Source organism: Carcharodon carcharias, chromosome 15 (genome assembly GCF_017639515.1).
Source record: "Carcharodon carcharias isolate sCarCar2 chromosome 15, sCarCar2.pri, whole genome shotgun sequence".
Lineage (NCBI taxonomy): Eukaryota > Metazoa > Chordata > Chondrichthyes > Lamniformes > Lamnidae > Carcharodon > Carcharodon carcharias.
Window position 1 is genome coordinate 30,789,423 of NC_054481.1, and position 24,310 is coordinate 30,813,732.

The following is a 24,310-nucleotide window of genomic DNA, read 5'->3' on the forward strand; positions in this document are numbered from 1 at the left end:
TCCAGTGGTCTTGGAAAAACCAAGGGATTTCAGTCTGAGTTTAGATCACTTCCCATTTTTTATAACATGATAGGTCACACTGAGTTCATAGGGCATGACACAGACATCTGGTGCTATATATAGAGACATCTTTACAAAATAATGGGGCATCTGAAACACATTTCTTCAGAGCAAATGTCAGGTTTTACCTGCTCATCCTGCATCATTTGTGACTCTTCACAGCAAAGTCCTTCTGGGAAAAATGCCTTTACATCCCGGATTGCTGTCACAAAGGACGAGGAACCTGTAAAGGAGAGAATCAGACACAGAGAACGTGCAAGTAAACGCCAATAAATTTCCACTATCTATAATACATTAAATTCAATCTTATTTGGTGTCTCAACCCATGTCCTGTCTCTAGGGAGCATATCGCTAGGATTTTTCAACACTAAGTGAGCAGCTCCAAATGAAGGGAAATCCTAATCAAACTGGAAGTATGTTTTCTATGAGCATTCCAGATGATTACTCTAGAATCACTGTCTATGTCACACAAATATAACAATGGTATTTACTTTGTGAACAAAATACGCACAAACGCTGTTCAAGTCCTTAAGATGGTCTCTCAAAGCTTTGTTGCATGCTCTCACATATTAACTTTTCAGTTCAAGGTTACAAATACCAACTACTACTGAATTGGGATATACCTTACTAAATTCTGCAAAATTGTCACACCTGTTTACTCCTACAAATTTTATTGTGTTGGCCCTGTATTGAGCTGTTCTCCTTGGAGAAGAGAAAATTAAGAAGAGATTTGATATAATTGTTCAAAATTATGAGCAGTCCATGCAGAGTATGGATTGGGAGAAATTCTTCCTGTTAGCGGATGGATCGAGGACCAGAGGCAACGATTTAAGCTGACTGGCAAATGAAACGATGGTGGCATGAGGAAAAACATTTTTTAATGCACAAATGGGTTAGGATTTGGAATGCACTGACTGGGAGTGTGGTGGAGACAGATTCAATTGAGACCTTCAAAAGAGAATTGGATAATTATCTGAAAAGAAAACTTTTCAAAGAAAACTGCAGGGTCGCGGGGAAAAGGTGGGGGCTGAGTGGGGCTACGTGAGTTGCTCTTGCACAGAGCCGGCATGTACACGAAGGACCAAGTGACCTACTTCTATGCTGTAAACATTCTATGATTCTATAAGAGCTGAATGCTGGAGCTGTCCAATGTCACAAGTGCTTCTTAAATGACAGCAGCAAAGTAGGATCCACAGTTTATTCATCCTACACGTTTGGTAAAATGGATTTGTTGCATTAAATCTACCAAAGTGCCTAGTGCTAATGTGTTAAATGGCTTACCATATAAGCCGTTGTGGACTATGTCTGTTCCACAGTGACCTCTCCATAGGAACTGGTCCAGGCTTCTGGCCACCCGGGGATCTTCAGGGCCGAGCAAATCAAGCAGCTTTTTCACAGCATTATCTCGTTGAACACACAAGATGATGGAAGCACCGGAGGTCAGGGAATCAATGCTGCATTTCACCAGCCATGGATCCTGCAAAAGTGTTCAGCTATTGCAGGTCAAGAGTGCGTTAACCAGTGTCAGTGTTGAGTATAGAACACCAATGGTGAAATGTACCATAAAATAAATGTCCACAAAAAGCAGAACAAATCCAATTACAATTACAACCCCATCAGTCTACTCTCGATCATCAGCAAAGTGATTGAAGGGGTCATCGACACTGCTATCTAGCAGCTCTCACACAGTAATAATCTTCTCATTGACGCTCAGTTTGGGTTCCGCCAGGGCCACTCAGCTCCTGCACTCATTATAGCCTTAATCCAAATATGGACTGAACTCAAGGGGTGAGGTAAGAGTGACTATCCTTGATATCAAGGCAACATTTGACTGAGTGTGGCATCAAGGAGCCCTAGCATTCCCAACCTCTGACCCACACTGTAGCACATTATTTATATGGCTGGTCCAGTTGAATTTCAGGACAGTGGTGAGCCCAGGATGTTGATGGTGGGGGGAGTCAATGATGATAATCCCATTGAATGTCAAGGGCAGAAGATTAGATTCTCTCTTGTTGGAGATAATCATTACCTGGCAGCTGTGTGGTATGAATGTTACTTGCTACTTATTAGCCTAAGTCTGAATGTTGTCAGGTCTTGCCACACACGGGCATAGAAACAAAGAAAATAGGAACAGGAATAGGTCATTTGGCCCTTCAAGCCTGCTCCGCCATTCAATATGATTATGATGCTCTATCTCAACACCATGTTCCAGTGCTCTCCCCATACCTCTTGACGCCTTTAGAGTCCAGAAATCTATCTATTTCCTTCTTAAATATATTCAGTGACATAGCCTCCACAGCCTTCTGTGGTAGAGAATTCCATAGATTCACCACCCTCTGAGTGAAGAAGTTTTTCCTTATCTCAGTCCTAAATGGGCATGGACTGCAACAGTATCTGAGGAGTCACTGTACCAGGAATAGGCTCAGGTGATAAACCAACCTGGCTGCCTGACCAGCTGTGCTGTTTGGAGGGAGTGGTTAACAACTGAGTGCAAGACTATGTGCTCATATCTACTGGCAGAGCTGAAACCACTGCTGCTATAGAGGTATCCTCGACAGGTTAAACAATCTGTAACTGCAGACTTTCACTTGCTGTTAGTCAAAACAGAGTGATCCCCAACTGGAAACACTGGGGACTCCTAGGGGTTTATGTCATTAGCACACTTTAGTATAAAGACAAATTCTTTCAACCCTACCGACCTGCTGAATGCTCTGTGGAGTCAGAAGTGAGGCCTTTTCTGTATCTAGACTGATAAGTTTCATTCCAACAACACAGAAATGCTCCCAGTCTAACTTGCGGAGTATCTTGAGGTGATGTTGTGGCCAAGCAGAGGGTTTGATAACCAGCACTGTAAACAAAGGCTGGGCACCTGCAACCAACAGCAACACAATTGTAGACATTGCACCAACTACAACAATGACATGCTATTAAACACAGATGGCTTAGGGATGTATAACCCGCCGGCAGAAGATGTGTAGGGCAACTCTGGAAGATCTACCAAGGTTCACGACAACACTTTTGGTCTGTTGCTTGTAATATGATCTTCGTTCATTTTTTTGGTGAGGTAAAGGATATGTGTAGATGAATTGTACGGAGAGCATAACGTGACCTCCCTAGAGGTGATAGATGTGGACACTCAGGACTTACCAAGCAGCATGTAGCTGAAAATGGATTCTGTGCTGACAGTTTGTGTATCTTTATCTGAAACAGAATGAAGAATGATAAGAGACAGACAGACTGTGATATGCGTTTGAACCTTATACCAGAGATACAAACAAAATGAACAATAGATTCATGCCCATGTGGTTATACATACCCAGCTTGGTGTTCCCAGACCTGAGAGAGGGAGAGAGGTACTTCAGTAAAGGTCGGGCCCCTGAATCTGTGGATGATACAATATGCCTATAGTTATAGGAGCAATTCAACAATCAGACCAACACCTCTAAGCTGTTGGAAGTGGATGGGAATGAAGCTGTATTTCACAGAAATTAAATGGACTAGACTTTAGCTGTCAGCAGCTTCTACTTTTAATATGCCCACACCACGAGAAGATATGTAATACATCCTGAAGATTCGGCATTGGCCTGATTTAAAGGGTGGAATTTTCCCTGAGTTGCACGAAGTGCGGTGGTGGGTGTGAAAAAAGACGTTTGTCCCGCCAGCCACAAGGGTGGGTTTTTGCGCATATCATCTGCTTCCTGCCTCATTAATTATGCAGCCACAGGAAATACACCGTATCACTGGCGGGCAGCCTCTGAATCACCCGGCATGCTGTTATCTCACCATTTCCTCACTCAGAGTGTCACATCTAAATTTTGACAAGGTCCCACATGGGAGACTTATAAAGAAGGCAAATGCACGTGGGATGCAGGGTAATTTGATAAGGTGGATTCAAAATTGGCTTAGTTGTAGGAGACAGAGGGTGATGACAGAGGGATGCTTTAATGACTGGAAGTCAGTGTCCAGTGGCATACCACAGGGATCTCTGCTGGGTTCCTTATTTTTCGTCATTTATATAAACGACATAGATGACTATGTGGGGGGTAGGATTAGTAAGTTTGCAGATGACACCAAGATTGGCCGGGTGGTTAACAGTGAGGTTGAGTGTCTTGGGCTACAGGAAGATATAGATGGGATGGTCAAATGGGCAGATCAATGGCAGATGGAAGTTAACCCTGAAAAGTGTTAGGTGATACACTTTGGAATGTGTAATTTGACAAGAAAGTATTCAATAAACGGCATGACACTAGGAAGTTCTGAGGAACAAAGGAACCTTGGCATGTGTGTCCATAGATCTCTGAAGGCGGAGGGACATATTAGTGGAGTGGTGAAAAAGGCATATGGGACACTTGCCTTTATCAATTGAGGCATAGATTACAAAAGTAGGGAGGTCATGTTGGAGTTGTATAGAACATTGGTGATGCCACAGCTGGAGTACTGTGTGCTGGAGTTCTGGTCGCCACATAATAGGATTGCACTGGAGTGGGTGCTGAGGAGATTTACCAGGATATTGCCTGGAATTAAACATTTAAGTTATGAAGAGAGGGTGGATAGACTTGGGTTGTTTTCATTGGAGCAGAGAAGACTGAGGGGCGACCTGATCGAGGTGTACAAGATTATGAGGGGCATGGACAGGATGAATAGGAAGCAGCTGTTCCCCTTAGTTGAAGGGTCAGTCACAAGGGGACATAAGTTCAAGATGAGGGGCAGGAGGTTTAGGGGGGATGTGAGAAAAAACTTTTTTTACCCAGAGGGTGGTGACAGTCTAGAATGCGCTGCCTGGGAGGGTGGTGGAGGCGGGTTGCCTCACATCCTTTAAAAAGTACCTAGATGAGCACTTGACTATGGGCCAAGTGCTGATAAATGGGATTAGGTAGGTAGGTCAGGTGTTTCTCACGTGTCGGTGCAGACTTGATGGGCCGAAGGGCCTCTTCTGCACTGTGAGATTCTGTCATTCTGTGAACTACACCTGTATACACAGTTCTCAAAGCTTGCAGCCCAGGACTGCTCAAGTGAAGACATGGCCCTGAAAGCCAAGAAGAGTTCAGTGACCTGTCACTGGAATGCCTTCTGGAGGCCCTGGCTGCAGCTTCACCAGTTCAGCTTGGAAGGCAGTAGCAGTGGTGGTGAGTGCACAGAAGAGGTTGGCCATCCAGTACAGAAAGAGGATGAATTATCTCATCCGTTGACAGGGTAAGTTAACCTTCTCATCACTCTAAGCTCACATATTCACAAGCCCATCACACATTCATTGGCATCTCATTCACTGCCAGATCAAGGGACATCACCACTTACTCTCTCAAACACACCCTCACATCTCCATCTAGCCTCACGTCCTCTGGAGACTGCCCCCTCAGCGCTAACCATTTTCAGACCACTTGCACAGATCAATATGTGCCCACACCCTGGAATACCCATTTCCCCAGTACAGCCGTTGCCCTGCAGCCTCTTCCCTTGGTTGAGGTTACTTCTCTCCCTTCCCCAAGCAAGCCCTAGTCCTGCTGCCATTGAAAGGCTACCCGGATTTTCCGCAGGTCTGGTAGGTAGAGACTTGCCTGTGAGTCCTCCTAAAACCAATGTGGTGCTGCCTGTGAAGACTGGTGCTGATGACCATGAGTGTTACCTGAAGCAAGGTTGGCAAACAAGCCTTGAAGTCCCAAACAAAGTGCAGATCGCCAGGTGCACGTCGCTTATGTACTATTGTGAAATACATCAGCGTGATTTGTGAGCTCATGATCCAGTGTGGCAGGGGGATGATTCCAGCAAGCAGGGTTTAAAATGAGATTCTAATGTACTGAAGTTAACTTCCCGACATATGGCGGTGGGAAACGTGGCCCGCCGTTCAGAAGTGGAGCAGGTGATCGCAAATTGCTTTTACGGTGACGTGAAACCGATTGTTGCAAGCTCCCAATATTTTCTGCTCCAGTCCAACATGATGCCCGCCACAAACAGGAGCAGAAAAATCCCAGCTTAAAAGACTTGTAATCTAACAACCATTTGTCCAACTTTTACTATAGGAAGATGACTACTAGAGGCAGCTCTTCAACTGCTAAGACCCAGGGCCATGAGAAAATCACCCATGGTTTTGAGTGTAATAAATAGTGGAAGTACAAGCTTGGGCATTCAGTCCTTCTCCAATTTCTCCAATGTTCTTTTTTTTAAAAAAATTATTTGTTCATGGGATCTCAGCAGCGCCGGCAAAGCCAGAATTTATTGACCAACCTTAATTGCACTTGAGAAGATGGTGACGAATTGTCTTCTTGTATGACTGCAGACCATGTGGTACTTCTGAAAGGACACAGTCAGATGGGAACCCAAATGCTCTGTTCATCTCTGCAGTTTTGCTGACTGATGACAGGCTGTGGACTGGTGACCAAACCAGAAGGTCAGCCTGATACAGGACTGACGTTAGGGAGGAAGAGACCTGGGGCCATAGCTCTGATTGGCCAGGTGCACAGATTCTAAGGTCTCCCTGGACCAATTGAGATTGGACATTCTGGAGGTCAGGTTTGCCTGATAGTCTCAGACTCAGTCACTATCACACTGCCTGTGAGCTGAACCTGGCCCAGGTGCCACACATTTTGCAGTAATGGAAGATATTGGCAAAGAAACTACAACAAAAGCTACAACACTGGCATCTACCAGGTAATATGGAAAAATTGCCCAGGTATGTCCTGTACACAAAAAGCAGGACAAATCTAAGCCGGCCAATTACAATCCCATCAGTCTCCTCTCAATCATCAGTAAAGTGATGGAAAAGGTCATCAACAGTGCTATCAAGTGGCACTTGCTTAGCAATAACCTGCTCACTGATGCTCAGTTTGGGTTCCGCCAGGGCCACTCAGCTCCTGCCTCATTACAGCCATGGTTCAAACATGGACAAAACAGCTGACCTTCAGAGATGAAGTGCAAGTGACTGCCCTTGACATCAAGGCAGCATTTGACCGAGTGTGGCATCAAAGTGCCCTGGCAAAACTAGAATCAATGGGAATCAGAGGGAAAACTCTCCGCTTGTTGGAGTCATATCAAGCACAAAGGAAGATAGCTGTGGTTGTTGGAAGTCAATCATCTCAGTTCCAGTACATCACTGCAGGAGTTCCTTAGGGTAGTGTCCTAGGCCCAACCATCTTCAGCTGCTTCGTCAATGACCTTCCTTCCATCATAAGGTCAGAAGTGGAGATGTTGCTGAAGATTACATAATGTTCGGCACCATTCACAACTCGTCAGATACTAAAGCAGTCCATGTCCAAATGAAGCAAGACTTGGGCAATATCCAGGCTTGGGCTGACAAGTAGCAAGTAGCATTCATGTTACACAGGTGCCAGGCAATACCCAACTCCAACAAGAGAGAATCTAACCATCGTCCCATGAATTCCCCACGATCAACATCCTAGGAGTTACCATTGACCAGAAACTGAACTGGACTAGAGATATAAATACTGTGGCTACAAGGGCAGGTCAGAGGCTAGGAATCCTGCGGCGAGTAACTCATTGCCTGACTCCCCAAAGCCTGTCCACCATTTACAGGGGACAAGTCAGGAGTGTGATCGAATACTCTCCACCTTGCCTGGATGAGTGCAGCTCCTACAACACTTAAGAAGCTTTACACCATCCAGGACAAAGCAGCCCGCTTGACTGGCACCCCATTCACAAACATCCACTCCCCCCACCAGCGACACACAGTGGCAGCAGTGTATACCATCTACAAGATGCACTGCAGGAACTCACCAAGCCCCCTTAGACAGCACCTTCCAAACCCACAACCACTACTAACTAGAATGACAAGGGCAGCAGATACATCAGAACATCACCACCTGGAAGTTCCCCTCCAAGTCATTCATCATCCTGACTTTAAAATATATCACTGTTCCTTCACTGTTGCTGAATCAAAATCCTGGAACTCCTCCCCTAACAGCACTGTGGGTGTATCTACACCAAATGCATTGCAGTGGTTCAAGAAGGCAGCTCACCACCACCTTCCCAATGGCAATTAGGAATGGGCAATAAATGCTGGCCTCACCAGTGATGCCCACATCCCATGAATTAATAAAAACCAAGAAAGCCAGAGTCAGCTGGAGGCCAGGATCCATAGGGCTCAATGTAAAGACTGAACCCAGGCAGTGGACTGGGCCTGACATCCAATGAGATTGGTTTCATCCCAGAAGTCTTCAGGTGAACTGGGAAAATCTCTTCTCAGACTTCAAAGTCAAAATCCCAAACTCTCTAAATTGTTTCTAACTCCATTCTATCAGCAAGAAGTTAGCTAAAGCAAAGCCAACAGACAGTGATCATTCGGACTCTGTCAGAGGAGGAGGAGGCTCATATTGAAAGAGAAATGACTGACTGCCTCACACATGAGGGAAAATGACTGTCTGATTCCTGGGGCACAAACCTCCTTAAAGGCACAGCAGTACAGGTGATATGAAAGTTGACTGTATGAGGAAGAAATGAACATAGTTTTAAAATGAAAAGCCAGCCCATAAAATGTCATATCTGGAGAATGCAAATGAGAAATGGATATGAAAGTTAATTTCAATCTGACTTTAGTTTCTACACATTCCCTCTTCAGGAAGAGGGAGAAACATGTTTCTGTGCCTTTAAGACTGACTTGAGATGAAATGTGCATCATACCTGACATTAGCTCCCTGTCAGTGAAGAACAAAGCTGCCTGTCTGAAGGCCAGCTCCGGGGTTGGTGACATCACTTTCTCCAAGTTTCTGTGGTTTTCCTTGAACAGGCTGGCCCTGGGTTTGGGTGTGCTGAGTATTGCAGCCAGTGCTTTGAAAGCACCCACACGTCGCAGCACACACACCAGGGCAGAGCTGGACACCAGGCAGTCAATGCTCGCCTGCCAGTGTCTGTCACCCACTTCAAATGGTGTCAATTCCTCGGCCTGGCTTCGGCTTAGATGTGGCAGCCATTTCAAACCCAGAAGCTCAAAGCCTCCATCCATTAGATCTTCACCTGAGGAGAGAACTACAGGTTAGGGACATGTCCCATGTATGCCTGTATATCACACACTCACAGCTCATTCCTGCACTACCAGTAAAACCTGACCAACTGATTCAAAACAGCTTTCACAGCCCCAAAAAAGCCCTCAATTTCAGAATAGCCATGGTGTGTGAAAACCAGAATTAAAATATGCTCATTCTAGAAAATTTGTTTAATTTCAGGCTTGATCTGATATGCAGACTTTGATGAACCTTAACTTAACTCCAGCTTAAATTCAGGAGGACCAAACCATTTGTCTTCAGCTCTAGCCACCGCCTGTACCAATGATTTCAACTACTGTCTTTGAACTTTGCAGTCCTGTTTGATGCTGAGCTGAGCTTCACATAATTTATATTACAAAGGCTACTTCAATGCTACACCATGCTGCATCTCTGACTCAGGGGCTTTGTACATGCCTTTGTCACCTCCAAACTTGTCAACACTAGCATTGTTCTTGCTGGCACCCACCCTCCATCTTCCATAAATTCTAGCTTATCCTCGTCCTGCCCCACTCACATGCCATTGTTGCCCTCTCTGACCTGCATGGGCTCTTCAGCCCTATGTATAATAAATTAAAATTCTCAATTCATCTTTAAACCCCTCAATGGGCACAGCCACATGACACAATTGCAATTCTCTCTAGTACCTGAATTCTCTGATCCTCTGATCGACCTTTACTAATTGGTAGCACTGTATTCCAACCCAGCCCTACTTTCTGGAACTCTCTGCTTAGACCTCTCCATCATGCTGCACTCCTTTAAAAACTTCAAAGCCCATCTCGCTGTGCAAGTTTTTGGTCACCTCTCCTGCTCACTCCATTCTTGGCTCAGTGTATGTTTTCCTTATGCCTTTCTGTGAAGCACCCTGGATAATTCTTTACATGAAAGATGCTAAAATAAATGCAAAAAAATGATAAATGGCCTCACCTGATGTGTTGCGTGACTTGTTTAATGGGGGTCGTAGAAGGTCCCGCAGACAGTTCCCAGAATTTTTCATGGCAGTGGGTCCAGTTAGTGTGAGAACAACAACTTGCTCCAGTTCAGGGTTGGACACAAAGCTGTGTTTATACAGCACACCCAGGATCAGATTGGCAGAATGGGGCACGGCACTGAGAGATCCTCCTACACAGGCAGAAAGCAATTCCATCACCTCAATCCACAGTACACAAAATTACTTGCTAATGCTTTTCACTTCTAAGTAGAGTTCTGGAATATATGCAGGCCCCACAAGAAACAACTTCATAGGTGATAGTGGTAATGTTAGAAAAACAGAAAATGTTGGAAATACTCAGCAAGCCTGGCAGTATCTGTGGAGAGAGAAACAGAGTTACGTTTCAAGTCAATGACCTTTCATCAGAACTCATCAGAAGTGGTAATGTTACTGGAATAGTAATCCAGAAGTCTAAACTAATGATCCAGATATGAAGCTCAAATCCCACCTGGTGAATTTAAGTTCAATTAATTAAATAAATTTGGAATAAAAAAAAACTTGTCTCAGTAATTGGCTTATAAGCCCACCTGGTTCACTAATGTCCTTCAGGAAAGGAAAGCTGCCATCCTTACCTAATCTGGCCTACATATGACTCCAGACCCACAACAATATGGTTGACTCCTAACCGTCCTCTGAAATGGTCTAGCAAGTCAATCAGCTGCATCAAACTGCTGCAAGAAATATCAAACTGCTACAAGGAACAATAAAAATAAGACTGGATGCAACATCAACCTAGGTACCAGACATGACAAAGCCCAGTCTAGTTGACCCTGCAAAATCATCTTCACTACCATTTGGGGACTTTGCCAAAATTGGGACAGCTGTCCCACAGAGTTCTCAAGCAACAGCCTGAAATAGTCATACTCAACAAATCATATCTTACAACCAATGTCCCAGAATGGTAGTGGACAATTGAACAACTAACTGGAGGAGGCGCCTCCAACATCTCCATCTTCAATGATGAGGAAGCTCAGCACCTCAGTGCAAAAAACAAGGCTAAATTGTTTGCAATTATCTTCAAGTGCCAAGTGTATGATCCCAGAGGTCCCCAGCAATACAGATGCCAGTCTTCAGGAAACAGATTCATTCCATGTGCTATCAAGAAACAGCTGAGCACACTGGATACAGCAAAAGCTATGGGCCCTAACAATATTCCAGTTACAGTGTTCAAGAGTTTTGATCCAGAACTAGCTGTGCCCGTGAACAAGCTGTTCCAGTAATCCAATTGAATGTGGTAAACTGTCCAGGTCCACAAAAAGTAGAACAAATCAAATCAAGCCAATCGCTCTACTCTCAATCATCAGCAAAGTGAAGAAAGGAGTTACTGACAGTGCAATTAAGTGGCACTTACTCACCATCAACCTGCTCAATGATGATTAGTTTGAGTTCCAGCAGAACTACTTGGCTCCAGAGCTCATTACTGCCTTAGTCCAAACATGGACAAAAAGAAAAGAGCATAATTCCAGGGGTGAGTGGAGAGTGACTGCCCTTTACATCAAAGTAGCATTTGACCGATTGTGGCATCAAGGAGGCCTTGTAAAATTGAAGTTAATGGAAATCAGAGAAATCTCCCCACTGTCTGAAGTCATACCTACGACAAAGGAAGTTGGTTGCAGTTGTTGGAGGCCAATTATCCCAACCTCAGAACATCACTGCAGCAGTTCCTCAGGGCAGTGTCCGAGGCCCAGTTGGTTCATTAAAACCTTTCCTTCATCATAAGGTCAGAAATGGCGATGATTGTTGATGATTGCATAGTGTTCAGTTGTATTCAGAACTCCTTAGCTGTCCATGTCCTCGTGCAGCAAGACCTGAACAACATTCAGGCTTGGACAGATAATTGGCAAGTAACATTTGCACCACACAAGTGCCAGACAATGATCATCTCCAACAAAACAAAATCTAATCATTTCCTCTTGACATTCAATGGCATTATCATCGTTGAATCCGCCACTATCAACATCCTGGTGGTTATCAGTGACCAAAAATTCAACTGGATCTGCCACATAAATACTTAGTTTGAAGAGCAGGTCAGAGGCTGGGAATTCTGCAATGAGTAACTCATCTCCTGACTCCCCGAAGCCTGTCCACCATCTACAAGGCACAATTCAAGATTGTGTTGGAAAACTTCTCACATGCCTGGTTGAGTGCAACTCCAACTGTACTCAAGAAGCTTGACGTCATCCAGGACAAAGCAGCCTGTCTGACTGGCACCTCATCCGGAACACTAAACATTCATTCTCTCCACCACTACTACACGGTGACAGCGGCAGCAGTGTGTACCATATTTAAGATGCATGGCAGCAACTTGACAAGGCTCTTTTGACAGCACCTTCTAAACCTGTGACCTCTGCCACCTATAAAACCAAGGGCAACAGACACATGGGAACACCACAAAGATTTGCTCTTAGGCTGAGTGGCCCAGAAATTCCCATGCATGCTGCACACAAATTGACTCTTTTAAGTTAGCATGCATATGCAGCCATGCAAATATTTTAAAGGCCTGTGCACTTAAATGAATTGATGGAATGTTGAACACCAACACCTGCAAATTCCCTTCCAAGTCACACACCATCCTGACTGGAACTGCTGTTGCTTTGCTGTTGCTGGGTTAAATCCTGGAAGCCCTTCTCTTACAGCACTATAGGTGTATCTATACCACATGGACTGCAGTGGTTCGTTCCATGAACAAAAAAAAAACTGATCTGAAAGTCTGAAAGAAGCTCAAGCCACTAGACTCTAGGATCCCTGGCACTGACTGGTACTTCATTTCTCAGTGACTTCCACAATGTATCATCTATTGTGAAACCTTACCTAAGCCCTGCAGTGTTTGTTCAGTGTAGGGTACCACGTGAAAACATGATTCAACCTCAAATTCGGCATTGGGAGGAAGCCTGTTCCGAACACTTCCGAGTAATCCCTGTTCTGCCAGCTCATTCGCTAAACCTACAGCAGGACAGAAGCACAACATGAATACAACATAATGTATGAAGAGCTGTAATAATGGTGACAGACCAGTGACTGCAGAAGAATTGGTACCTCAGTTAGGGTAGGACGCTACTGCAAAAACACAACCAGTAGTTCCGTACTGGTGAAATATTCTGATTGTTGTACCTTTCAGCAAGCTGACAATGTGGTGACTTGCATTTTCTTTTCTTATAAGTAGCAAGAAGCAGGGACAGGGCAGCTCAACAGTGGAGGGGCCACCAGCAGAATCATGAGGAATTAGGGCTCCAGTTCGGCAAAACACTGGGATCTGCAACAGCAAAGGAGATTTCCTGTTCAGAGCTCCCAATAAACAGTAGGTTGCAAGTTATTCAACTGTCCATTATCAAATATTGCACAATTCGCTAAACATATTCTCACCTGATACACTAAATCACATATTCTCCAAAACTACTTTCACAATTTCATCCTTCACTCACCTCTAACCGGCAAGGTCCCACCCCAATCTTCCTTTTATAATGGGAAAGTCCCATCTCATGGTCTCTTTAAATGTGAAATAGGAACTATTTAAATATGTCAACTTTTCACTTAAAAGATGCAATGGTCTTTGCTTCAATCACTCCCTGTGGTAAAGCATTCCAACTAGATTTCTGTGAACTTAAGAAAACCCTTTTAAAGCAAATTTCTACCAGATCCACAGTATTATCTTTATATACTCAAACTTTGTTAAATTTGTCAATGATGACTTTAACAAATTCATTCTGGCTCTCCTTGATTAAGTCATTATCAGGAAAAGGAAGAGACCATTCAGCCTCTCAAGCCTGTTAACATTTGATCATGGATGATTTGTACCTCAACTCTACCATCTCTCTCCCTTGAATAATTTGTACAGTACCTTCTTGTTGTGACCCCTGACCTTCTCCCATAACCCTTTTACCACGACCTCTGATGTTGTCCCACAATGCCATAACCCTTTTACAATGACCCCTGACCTTCGCCTGCTGTGCTGTACCTGCATACTTGCAATCCCAAGGCTCCCTGCTCTCTTTGGAGACAATCGAAGGCGTCGCATGCCCTGTAGACTGAATCCTCGCTTAGTACAGATGGCCATTATATCTCCATAGCAACAAGGTGGCACAGCAGGAGATACTAGCAGAAATATATCAGCTGGGAAACAAGGAAAAGTGAGAAATTCAGTATTTCTTTCAAAATATAGAATGATATTTGTTTATAGTGGAACCTGCAATTTGCATGTTACTGACTGACAGAGTGCCAAGGGCAGAAAGCAGCAGCCAATTCAGCTTGAAAACATCCATTCCCCATTACCTTGCATGTTCTTAGCAGGGAGTAGCCCCTTCCTCAACAACGGAGCAGCACAATTAGGCAGGAAAGCACTGGGTCATTGAAGGTCAGCACATGCTGCTGCCAGGGCTTGCCTCCGTACTTCAGGAATCTCAGTCACTGGAACTGACTGCTGCCCTCAGGTCTGGAGTGACTGGCAGAAAATGCTTAACAAAGAGTATCATTAAAGGGTTCTTATAGGAATAGCACAGTGTGTCATCCCTTGCAACAATGGTACAATACATATTATTCTTCATGAGCCAGTCTAGAACCCGAATCTGTAGCCTTACACCAAGAATCAGTCTAAACCACAGCCTCCTGATTGGGAGTTATTGCACATTATTCTGTCTGTGTGGTGAGAGTTACCTCGAACGGTTGCAACTAGTGTAGCAGGAGGTCTGCAGGTCTCTCTGGGGTCTATGTGCGTTCCTGTAGACTGGAGACTATGAGATCTGTGGATGAAGAATTGGTACAGCAGAAATAGAATAAGGCTGTATATCAAAATCCTTGACAAGTGCATGTTTTAAAGGAAAGTATTTTAAAATTGACTTCTCTTGATTCTTTTGTCAGCTTGGCTGAGTTAAGTTGGACTCTTACCTGAGTCAGAAGTCATGAGTTCAAGCTGCACTCCAGGAATTAACACCTAATACAATAGGATAGGATTGCTTATGCAATAATGGCAGTACTGAAGGAGGGCTGCACTGTGGTAAAACCTCTGTGGAGTACCCGATTCCTCATTGTAACTTCCATTTCAGTGTATAACATACCTGGATTTCAAACTGTTTTTCCTGCCAGGGTTCTGAATGCCGACTCGTACAATCCCATTTTCAGGAATCCTTCCACCAAACCACACACAGAGCTCCCAGTGGATACGGCTTTCCTGGTGTGGGGAGTAGAGGACTGGCTCATCACGATGCTTGCAATAGAGAGCATTGATGGAGTGCTGGTCTGTCACACTGGCCAGCTGAGGATCAGAGGGCCCAACAATGTCCATCCACAGTGCACCAGCATTCACACCTCTCAGTGCTAATGCCAAAACAGGTCTTGAGTCAGCATCATCTGGAGTGTAAGCAGAAGGCAGCTTACCTATGGAGAAAGAAAACACTGTAACCATATCTACCAGCAAACGTAAAAAATTACCTATCAAATAATTAATGTAACTATGAGTTTGAATTCTATGATATGTTTAGCAAAACTGGAGTCAATGGGAATCAGGGAGAAAACTCTCTGCTGGTTGGAGTCATACCTAGCACAAAGGAAGATGGTTGTGGTTGTTGGGGGTCAATCATCTCAGTTCTAGGATATCACTGCAGGAGATCTTCAGGGTAGTGAGAAACTTCACAGCTGACTTCACCCAAGAGAATGAGGATGAAAGTATGGAACTCGGGGAGAGAGACTGCGAGGTTCTTGAGCAAATTGATTTAGGGAGTGACAAGGTATTGGAGGTGTTGACAGGCTTAAAGGTGGACAAATCTCCAGGTCTGGATGATTTGTGTCCCAGACTGCTGAGGGAGGCAAGGGAGGAGATCGCAGGGGCTGTGACCCAAATTTTTAATTCCTCTCTGGGGAATTAATTCCACAGGGGAAGTGCCAGAGGACTGGAGAATAGTTAATGTGGTTCCGCATTAAGGGTTGAAGGGATAAACCATGGAACTACAGACCAGTGAGTCTCACGTCAGTGGTAGAGAAACTATTGGAGAAATTTCTGAAGGAGAGTATCTATCTCCACTTGGAGTGGCAAGGTTTGATCAGGGAAAGTCAGCATGGCTTTGCCTAACAAATTTGATTGAATTTTTTGAGGAGGTGACCAGATGTGTAGGTGAGGGTAGTGCAGTTGATGTAGTTTATATGAATTTCAGCAAAGCCTTTGACAAGGTCCCACATGGGAGACTTATAAAGAAGGCAAAGGCACATGGGATACAGGGTAATTTGATAAGGTGGATTCAAAATTGGCTTAGTTGTAGGACACAGGGGGTGATGACAGAAGGATGCTATAGTGACTGGAAGCCAGTGTCCAGTGATGTACCACAGAGATCTGTGCTGGGTTCCCTATTCTTCATCATTTATATAAACGACATAGATGACTATGTGGGGGGTAGGGTTAGTAAGTTTGAAGATGACACAAAGATTGGCCGGGTGGCTAACAGTGAAGTTGGGTGTCTTGGGCTACAAGAAGATATAGATGGGATGGTCAAATGGGCAGATAGCGGCAGATGGAATTTAACCCTGAAAAGTGTTGGAAGGAGTAATGTGACAAGAAAGTATTTAATGAATGGCATGATACCAGGAAGTTCTGAGGAACAAAGGGACCTTGGCATGTGTGTCCATAGATCTCTGAAGGTGGAGGGGCATTTTAGTGGGTGGTGAAAAAGGCATATGGGACACTTGCCTTTATCAATCGAGGTATAGATTACAAAAGTAGGGAGCTCATGTTGGAATTGTATAGAACATTGGTGAGGCCCGGCTGGAGTACTGTGTGCAGTTCTGGTCGCCACATTATAGAAAGGATGTGATTGCACTGGAGGGGCTGCAGAGGAGATTCACCACAATGTTGCCTGGGATGAAACATTTAAATTATGAAGAGAGGTTAGGTCGACCTGGGTTGTTTTCATTGGAACAGGGGCGACCTGATCAAGGTGAACAAGATTAAGAGGGGCGTGGACAGGATGGATAGGGAGCAGCAGTTCCCCTTAATTGAAAGGTCAGTCATGAGGGGACATAAGTTCAAGGTGAGGGGCAGGAGGTTTAGGGGGGTTGTGAGGAAAACCTTTTTCACCCAGAGGGTGGTGATGGTCTAGAATGCACTGCCTGGGAGGGTGGTGGAAGCGGGTTGCCTCACATCTTTTAAAAAGTACTTGGATGGAGTACTTGGCACATCATAACATTCAAGGCTATGGGCCAAGTGCTGGTAAATGGGATTAGGTAGGTAGGTCAGGTGTTTCTCACGTGTCGGTGCAGACTCGATGGGCTGAAGGGCCACTTCTCCACTGTGTGATTCTGTGACTCTGTGACTAGTGCCCTAGGCCCAATCATCTTCAGTTGCTTCATCAATGGCCTTCCTTCCATGAAAAGGTTGGAAGTGGGGATGCTTGCTGATGATTGCACAATGTTTAGCACCATTTGCAACTCCTCAGATACCGAAGCAGTCTATGGCTAAATGCAGTATGACCTGGACAATATCCAGGCTTGGGCTAACAAGTGGCAAGTAACCTTTGCGTCACACAAGTGCCAGGCAAGGACCATTTCCAACAGAGAAGGGTCTAACCATAGCCTCTTGGCATTCAATGGCATAGCCACCACTGAATCCCCAACTCTCAACACCTCAGGGGTTACCATTGACCAGAAACTGAACTGGAATAGCCATATAAATACTGTGGTTACAAGAGCAGGTCAGAGGCTTGGAATTGTGTGACGAGTAATTCACCTCCTGACTCCCCAAAGCCTGTCCATCATCTACAAGGCACAAGTCAGGAGTGTGATGGAATACTCTCCACTTGCCTAGATGGGTGCAGCTCCAACAGCACTCAAGAAGCTTGACACCATCCTGGACAAAGCACACCGTACACAAACATTCACTTCCTCCACCACCGATGAACGGTAGCAGCAGTGTGTACCATCTACAAGATGCAATGCAGCAACTCACCAAGGCTCCTTAGGCAGCACCTTCTAAACCCACGACCACTACCATCTAGAAGGACAAGGGCAGCAGATACGTGGGAACACCACCACCTGGAAGTTCCTCTCCAAGCCACTCACCATCCTGACTTGGAAATATATCGCTGTTCCTTCACTGTCGTTGGGTCAAAATCCTGGAATTCCCTCCCTAACAGCACTGTGGGTATACCTACACCGCAGGGACAGCAGCAGTTCAAGAAGGCAGCTCACCACCACCTTCTCAAGAGCAATTAGAGGCAGGCACATGAGTGGTGGCATGTCCAGTGACACCCTCATCCCATAAATGAATAAAAAAAATTTCAGAATCACAGGATCACAGTGCAGAAGAGGCCCTTCGGCATATCGAGTCTGCACGAGCACGTGAGAAACACCTGACCTAATCCCATTTACCAGCACTTGGCCCACAGCCTTGAATGTTATGACGTGCCAAGTGCTCATCCAGCTACTTTTTAAAGGATGTGAGGCAACCCGCCTCCACCACCCTCCCAGGCAGTGCATTCCAGACCGTCATCACCCCTAAACCTCCTGCCCCCCACCTTGAACTTATGCCCCCTTGTGACTGACCCTTCAACTAAGGGGAACAGCTGCTCCCTATCCACCCTGTCCATGCCCCTCATAATCTTGTACACCTCGATCAGGTCGCCCCCTCAGTCTTCTCTGCTCCAACGAAATCAACCCAAGTCTATCCACCCTCTCTTCATAACTTAAATGTTTCATCCCAGGCAACATCCTGGTGAATCTCCTCTGCACCTCCTCCAGTGCAATCACATCCTTCCTATAATGTGGTGACCAGAACTGCACACAGTACTCCAACTGGGGCCTCACCAAGGTTCTACTCAACTCCCAACATGACCTCCCTACTTTTGTAATCTATGCCTCAATTGATAAAGGCAAGTGTCCCATATGCCTTTTTCATCACCCCACTAACATGCCCCTTCGCTTTCAGAGATTTATGGACACACACCAAGGTCCCTTTGTTCTTCAGAACTTCCTAGTGTCATGCTGTTCATTGAATACTTCCTTGTCAAATTAGTCCTTCCGAAGTGTATCACATCACACTTTTCAGGGTTAAATTCCATCTGCCACTTATCTGCCCATTTGACCATCCCGTCTATATCTTCCTGTAGCCCAAGACACTCAACCTTACGGTTAACCACCCGGCCAATCTTTGTGTCATCCGCAAACTTATTAATCCTACCCCCCACATAGTCATCTATGTCTTTTATATAAATGACAAATAATAGGGGACCGAGCACAGATCCCTGTGGTACGCCACTGGACACAGGCTTCCAGTCACTAAAGCAGCCTTCTGTCATCACCCCCTGTGTCCTACAACTAAGCCAATTTTGAATCCACCTTATCAAATTACCCTGTATCCCATGTGCCTTTGCCTTATTTATAAGTTTCCCATGTGGGGCCTTGTCAAAGGCTTTGCTGAAATCCATATAAACTACATCAACTACACTACCCTTAGCTACGCATCTGGTCACCTCCTCAAAAAATTCAATCAAATTTGTTAGGCATGACCTCCCTCTGACAAAGCCATGCTGACTATCCCTGATCAAACCTTGCCACTCCAAGTGGAGATAGATTCTCTCCTTCAGAAATTTCTCCAATAGTTTCCCTGCCACTGACGTGAGACTCACTGGTCTGTAGTTCCCTGGCTTATCCCTGCAACCCTTCTTAAACAGCGGAACCACATTAACTGTTCTCCAGTTCTCTGGCACCTCCCCTGTGGCCAGAGAGGAATTAAAAATTTGGGTCAGAGCCCCTACGGATCTCCTCCCTTGCCTCCCTCAACAGTCGGACACAAATCATCCGGACCTGGAGATTTGTCCACTTTTAAGCCTGCCAACACCTCCAATACCTTGTCACTCCCTATATCAATTTGCTTAAGAACCTCGCAGTCTCTCTCCCCGAGTTTGATACTTTCATCCTCATTCTCTTGGGTGAAGACGGACATGAAGTATTCATTCAACACTCTAGCGATGTCCTCTGGCTCCACCCATAGATTGCCCCCTTGATCCCTTATGGGCCCTACTCTTTCCCTGGTTATCCTCTTCCCATTGATATACTTATAGAATATCTTGGGATTTTCCCCACTTTTACCAGCCAGAGCTTTCTCATATCCCCTCTTTGCTCTCGTAATTGCTTTCTTAAGCTCCACCCTGCTCTGTCTGTACTCCAGTAATGCCTCTGCTGATTTGCTTCCCTTGTACCTGCTAAAAGCTTCTATTTTCCTTCTCATCGTAACCTGAATATCTCTGGTCATCCATAGTTCTCTGGGCTTGTTACTCCTTCCTATCACCCTAGAGGGAACATGTTGAGCCTATACCCTCCCCATTTCCTTTTTGAATGTCCCCACCATTCCTCTGTAGATTTCCCCACAAGTAACTGTCCCCAGTCTACCTTGGCCAGATCCTGCCTTATTTTACTAAAATCCACTCTTCCCCAATCCAAAATATTTTTTTGCAACTTGTTGATTTCTTTGTCCATAACAAACTTAAATTGTGCCATGTTATGGTCGCTATCACTAAAATGCTTGCCCACCACCACCTCAGCCACCTGTCCAGCTTCATTCTCCAGAATTAGGTCCAGCAATGGACCGTCCCTTGTTGGACCCTCTACATATTGACCTAAAAAGTTCTCCTGTACACATTTCAAGAAATCTACTCCATCCAAGCCCTTAACACTATGTCTATCCCAATTAATGTTGGGAAAATTGAAATCACCTAATATAATTACCCTATTGTTATTGTTTTTATATACCTCACAAATTGTGCACATATTTGCTCCCAATTTCCCACTGACTATCTGGGGGTCTATAATAAACATCTAATATTGTGGTTGCCCCTTTTTTATTCCTAAGCTCTACCCACAAAGCTTCATTCAATGCCTCCTCCAAGATATCATCTCTCCTTACTGCAGTAACTGACTCCTTAACTAATAATGCAACGGCTCCTCCTCTTTTACCCCCTCCCCTGTCTCGCCTGAAGATTCTATATCCCGGAATGTTGAGCTGCCAATCCTGCCCTTCCTTCAGCCACGTCTCAGTGATGGCTACCATATTACAATTCCACATGTCAATCCTCACCCTTAACTCATCCGTTGTACCTGTAATACTCCTGGCATTAAAGTAGAGGCCATCCAGCCTTGCCTCACTCCCTTGAAGATTGCAGCTGTACTCCCTCTGGCTTGATTGTTTTACTGTATTATGGTGTGTCCCGCTTCTGCTAACATTCTGTGTCCCCTCCCCCTGCCGAATTAGTTTAAACTCCTCCCAACAGCACTAGCAAACACGCCCACAAGGATGTTAGTCCCGCACTGGTTCAGATGTAGACCGTCCCGCTTGTACAGGTCCCACCTTCCCCAGAAACGGTTCCAGTGATCCAGGAATCTAAAACCATCTCTCCTGCACCAACTCATAAGCCACGTATTCATCTATGCTATTCTCCTATTTCTGAGCTCGCTAGCACATGGCACTGGGAGTAATCCAGAGATTACAACCCGAGAGGTCTTGCTTATTATCTACTGCCTAACTGCCTGAATTCTTGATGCAAGACCTCATCCCTCTTTCTACCTATGTCATTGGTACCAACATGTACCATGACCTCTGCCTTATCACTCTCCCCCTTTAGGATGCCCTGCAGCTGTTCAGGGACATCCCAGACCCTGGCACCAGGGAGGCAACGAAACATCCTGGAGTTATGTTGACGGCCACAGTGGCACCTATCTGTTCCCCTGACTATAGAATCCCCTATTACTATTGCTCTTCCTCCCTTCCTGTACAGACAGGCTGCTTATGATGCCAGAAGCTTGGCTCTGTCCGCACTCCCTGGAGGAACCAGCGCCCTCATCAGCCTCCAAAATGGAATACCGATTTGCGAGCTGGACCCCAGGGGACTCCTGAACTAACTGCCTGTTTTTTTACTTTTTTTAAAATTCCACCAACTGCCATGGTGGGATTTGAACCCAGGTTCTCAGAACATTACCCTGGGTTTCGGCATTACTAATCTGGTAACAATACCACTGCACCCCCTCCCTCCTGGGGGCTGACAAGAGTGAGTTGAATCCAGCCCAGGGTTTGCTGGCTGATTCTTCAGGAGGACTAATTAGTGATTCTGCTGCTCAGACTAAGTTAGAATACACATCCTACTGGTCACGTTTGGCTTTGCATTCTGTTTACCTGCATTCTCAGCCAGGAGTCTGTGTGAAGGGTAAAGTAGTCGAAGGCCACAGATATCCATACCATAGCCAAGGATGAGCTGCAGTGTGTGATGAAGGGCCATAGGATTAATCAATAGGTTCTCAAACACTAACGCCATGGTAACCTGAAACAAAGTAATGTTGAAATTAACCAATCAAATGGCACTTTAATTCTCAGTAAGCATCTAATGCAATCCATTATCCTCCATACATGAAAGGAGAAACTTATATACAAGAGTTTGCCCACAACTTCCTGTTGTGTGCGGTGGTGGGCATGGTCTACTATTGTGTTTCCTCCAGTCAGTATTTGCTGGAGTACTGATATTGTGTACAAGTGCTGTATGCCTTAACGGCATTTCTCCCATAATTTTAAGTAAGTTTTTAGCATTCCCAACACTTGGGATGTAAGTCTCTTTATTCCTGTGGCCCATCATTAGCTATGGACCTGACTGGATATTCACACAGGCCTGTTCCATTCTAACACTGTCGCTGATATGTGACAGCAGTGTGTGATCCTGTCCTTACCTCTGGTTTCTCTTCACAGCTCTCACCAATCTCAGTCACTGAGGGACAATAGCTCTCGTCTGTCTCTACTGTCTGCCAATAAAACCCCATCTCAATTTCAAATATTTTCTTAACCATCTGTGTAAAAACCAAAGGACAAATTCAAAATCTGATCAGAGTCACATATTTAAAGATCCTGTGCTTGTTATATTATCTTTCACATCCTCCAGTGCAACTAAACAATAAACAGACCCGCGAGTGCTCAGTGTGAACAAAACAGTTTTTTCAAGCTCACCTTGAGATCTGGGTTGACAGAGATCATGGAATTGAGACGAACTGGGGGAATGTAGATATGTGGAGGGAACATTTGTTCTTGAAGAGAATTGTTCAGTTGCTTACTCCACCATGTCACTGCTTTCAGGCATGTTTGGGATAAGAATTTCACAACTAGCTGATAAAATATTGACGTTCCTCGCAGTTCCTCCTTTGTCTGTGAATAACCAAAGAAAGGAGGCTAGGGTAATCAGTTCTCCAACTAAATATCCCCATGATAGTGTCTGTCCCTTTAGTCACCCAGGAACAACAGCTATTCTGGCATCCCATTGAGAATAGGTAGGGCTGGTTAGCACATCTGGCCAAGGCTCTAAAGCACTGGTTACGGCCTTGCAGTGTCTTCACTCTTTAAAATGACGGGCGTCTTCCACAGACAGTGCAATTCATACAGCCCTGGATACTTCCTAGGGAGAACAAGAGGTGAAGATGCACAGCTTGTGATGTTAACTGCTCCAGGACCTTATACATGTCCTATTCACATTATTCTCATGCTGTAAATATGTCTTCCTACTCACAAAATGCATGCATTACAGTTCTTTCTCATCTCCAAGCAACTTAAAAGTCAAAATCCTAAACAGCATAGTGTGCCCCTGTAAGTTATGAGAGCTGAGATGGGAGGGACGGAACGTAGCTTGTGGGCTACACATATCATTGCACAAATGAAGGACACTACAAAGTACTAATCTTTCTTCATTCAGTATCCTCTGGATAAACCAGCATTCAGATTAGAAAGACTCAGCATGGATAGTAAGAGTAGACACTACTGACCTTGTTTTTCCGGCTCTTATTGTAGGTGGGCTTGTTGGGGCTTGGACCTTGACTCACTGGCACCACACAAACATAAAGAGCCAGACCATCTTCTTGCCAGGTCTGTTGAAGACCCACCACCTGAAACGGTGCCCTCAGCTCAACCTCAGCACAGTCTCCATGTAATGCATTCACAGGAACCAGCTGAGTGGGCACCTGGTCAACAGGAAAAACAGTTTGTTTATAAATAAACATTTCGAAAGTTGGAAACATCAGTTAATTCAAAGTATTAGATGGATTTTTTTTTCCTCAGTTGGCTATCATCTTGTAGTCAGCTATCTTCCACGCATTGAAGTAATGGGAAACAACAGGCTGAAATCCGTGAAAGCCAGACACAAAACACTTGTAATTCTTTTTGGAAGAAATGGACCACCATATTGGAAAGAAGTGGTTTATGAAATACCAACACACTCCTGTCCAGGTGATGTGAAAGAAACTAAAATAAGATTGTGTCTAGTTG

General features: G+C 44.9%; 1 protein-coding gene across 14 annotated transcripts in view; it reads right to left on the bottom strand.

Moving 5' to 3' along the window:
* The window catches only part of LOC121287918 (dynein axonemal-associated protein 1), an 88,679-nt gene that overhangs the window by 19,057 nt on the left and 45,312 nt on the right, over nt 1-24,310 (bottom strand). For 12 of the 14 annotated variants that reach the window (XR_005945269.1, XR_005945270.1, XR_005945268.1 and 9 more), the window contains exons 12-27: nt 23,812-24,006; nt 23,006-23,200; nt 22,732-22,848; nt 22,187-22,331; nt 15,093-15,411; nt 14,692-14,777; nt 13,997-14,151; nt 13,153-13,294; nt 12,853-12,984; nt 9,978-10,172; nt 8,692-9,024; nt 3,377-3,442; nt 3,208-3,261; nt 2,760-2,929; nt 1,342-1,537; nt 189-283 (exon numbers count right to left, since the gene is read on the bottom strand). Coding sequence is in view for 10 of the 14 variants with exons in the window: in XM_041205994.1 (XP_041061928.1) it covers nt 189-283; nt 1,342-1,537; nt 2,760-2,929; nt 3,208-3,261; nt 3,377-3,442; nt 8,692-9,024; nt 9,978-10,172; nt 12,853-12,984; nt 13,153-13,294; nt 13,997-14,151; nt 14,692-14,777; nt 15,093-15,411; nt 22,187-22,331; nt 22,732-22,848; nt 23,006-23,200; nt 23,812-24,006 (2,595 nt within the window). In the remaining 4 variants the exon portion in view is untranslated. Of the gene's footprint in view, nt 1-188; nt 284-1,341; nt 1,554-2,759; nt 2,930-3,207; nt 3,262-3,376; nt 3,443-8,691; nt 9,025-9,977; nt 10,173-12,852; nt 12,985-13,152; nt 13,295-13,996; nt 14,152-14,691; nt 14,778-15,092; nt 15,412-22,186; nt 22,332-22,731; nt 22,849-23,005; nt 23,201-23,811; nt 24,007-24,310 lie in introns of those variants that run through there. The other 2 variants (XM_041206001.1, XM_041206002.1) reach the window with 2 other exon arrangements.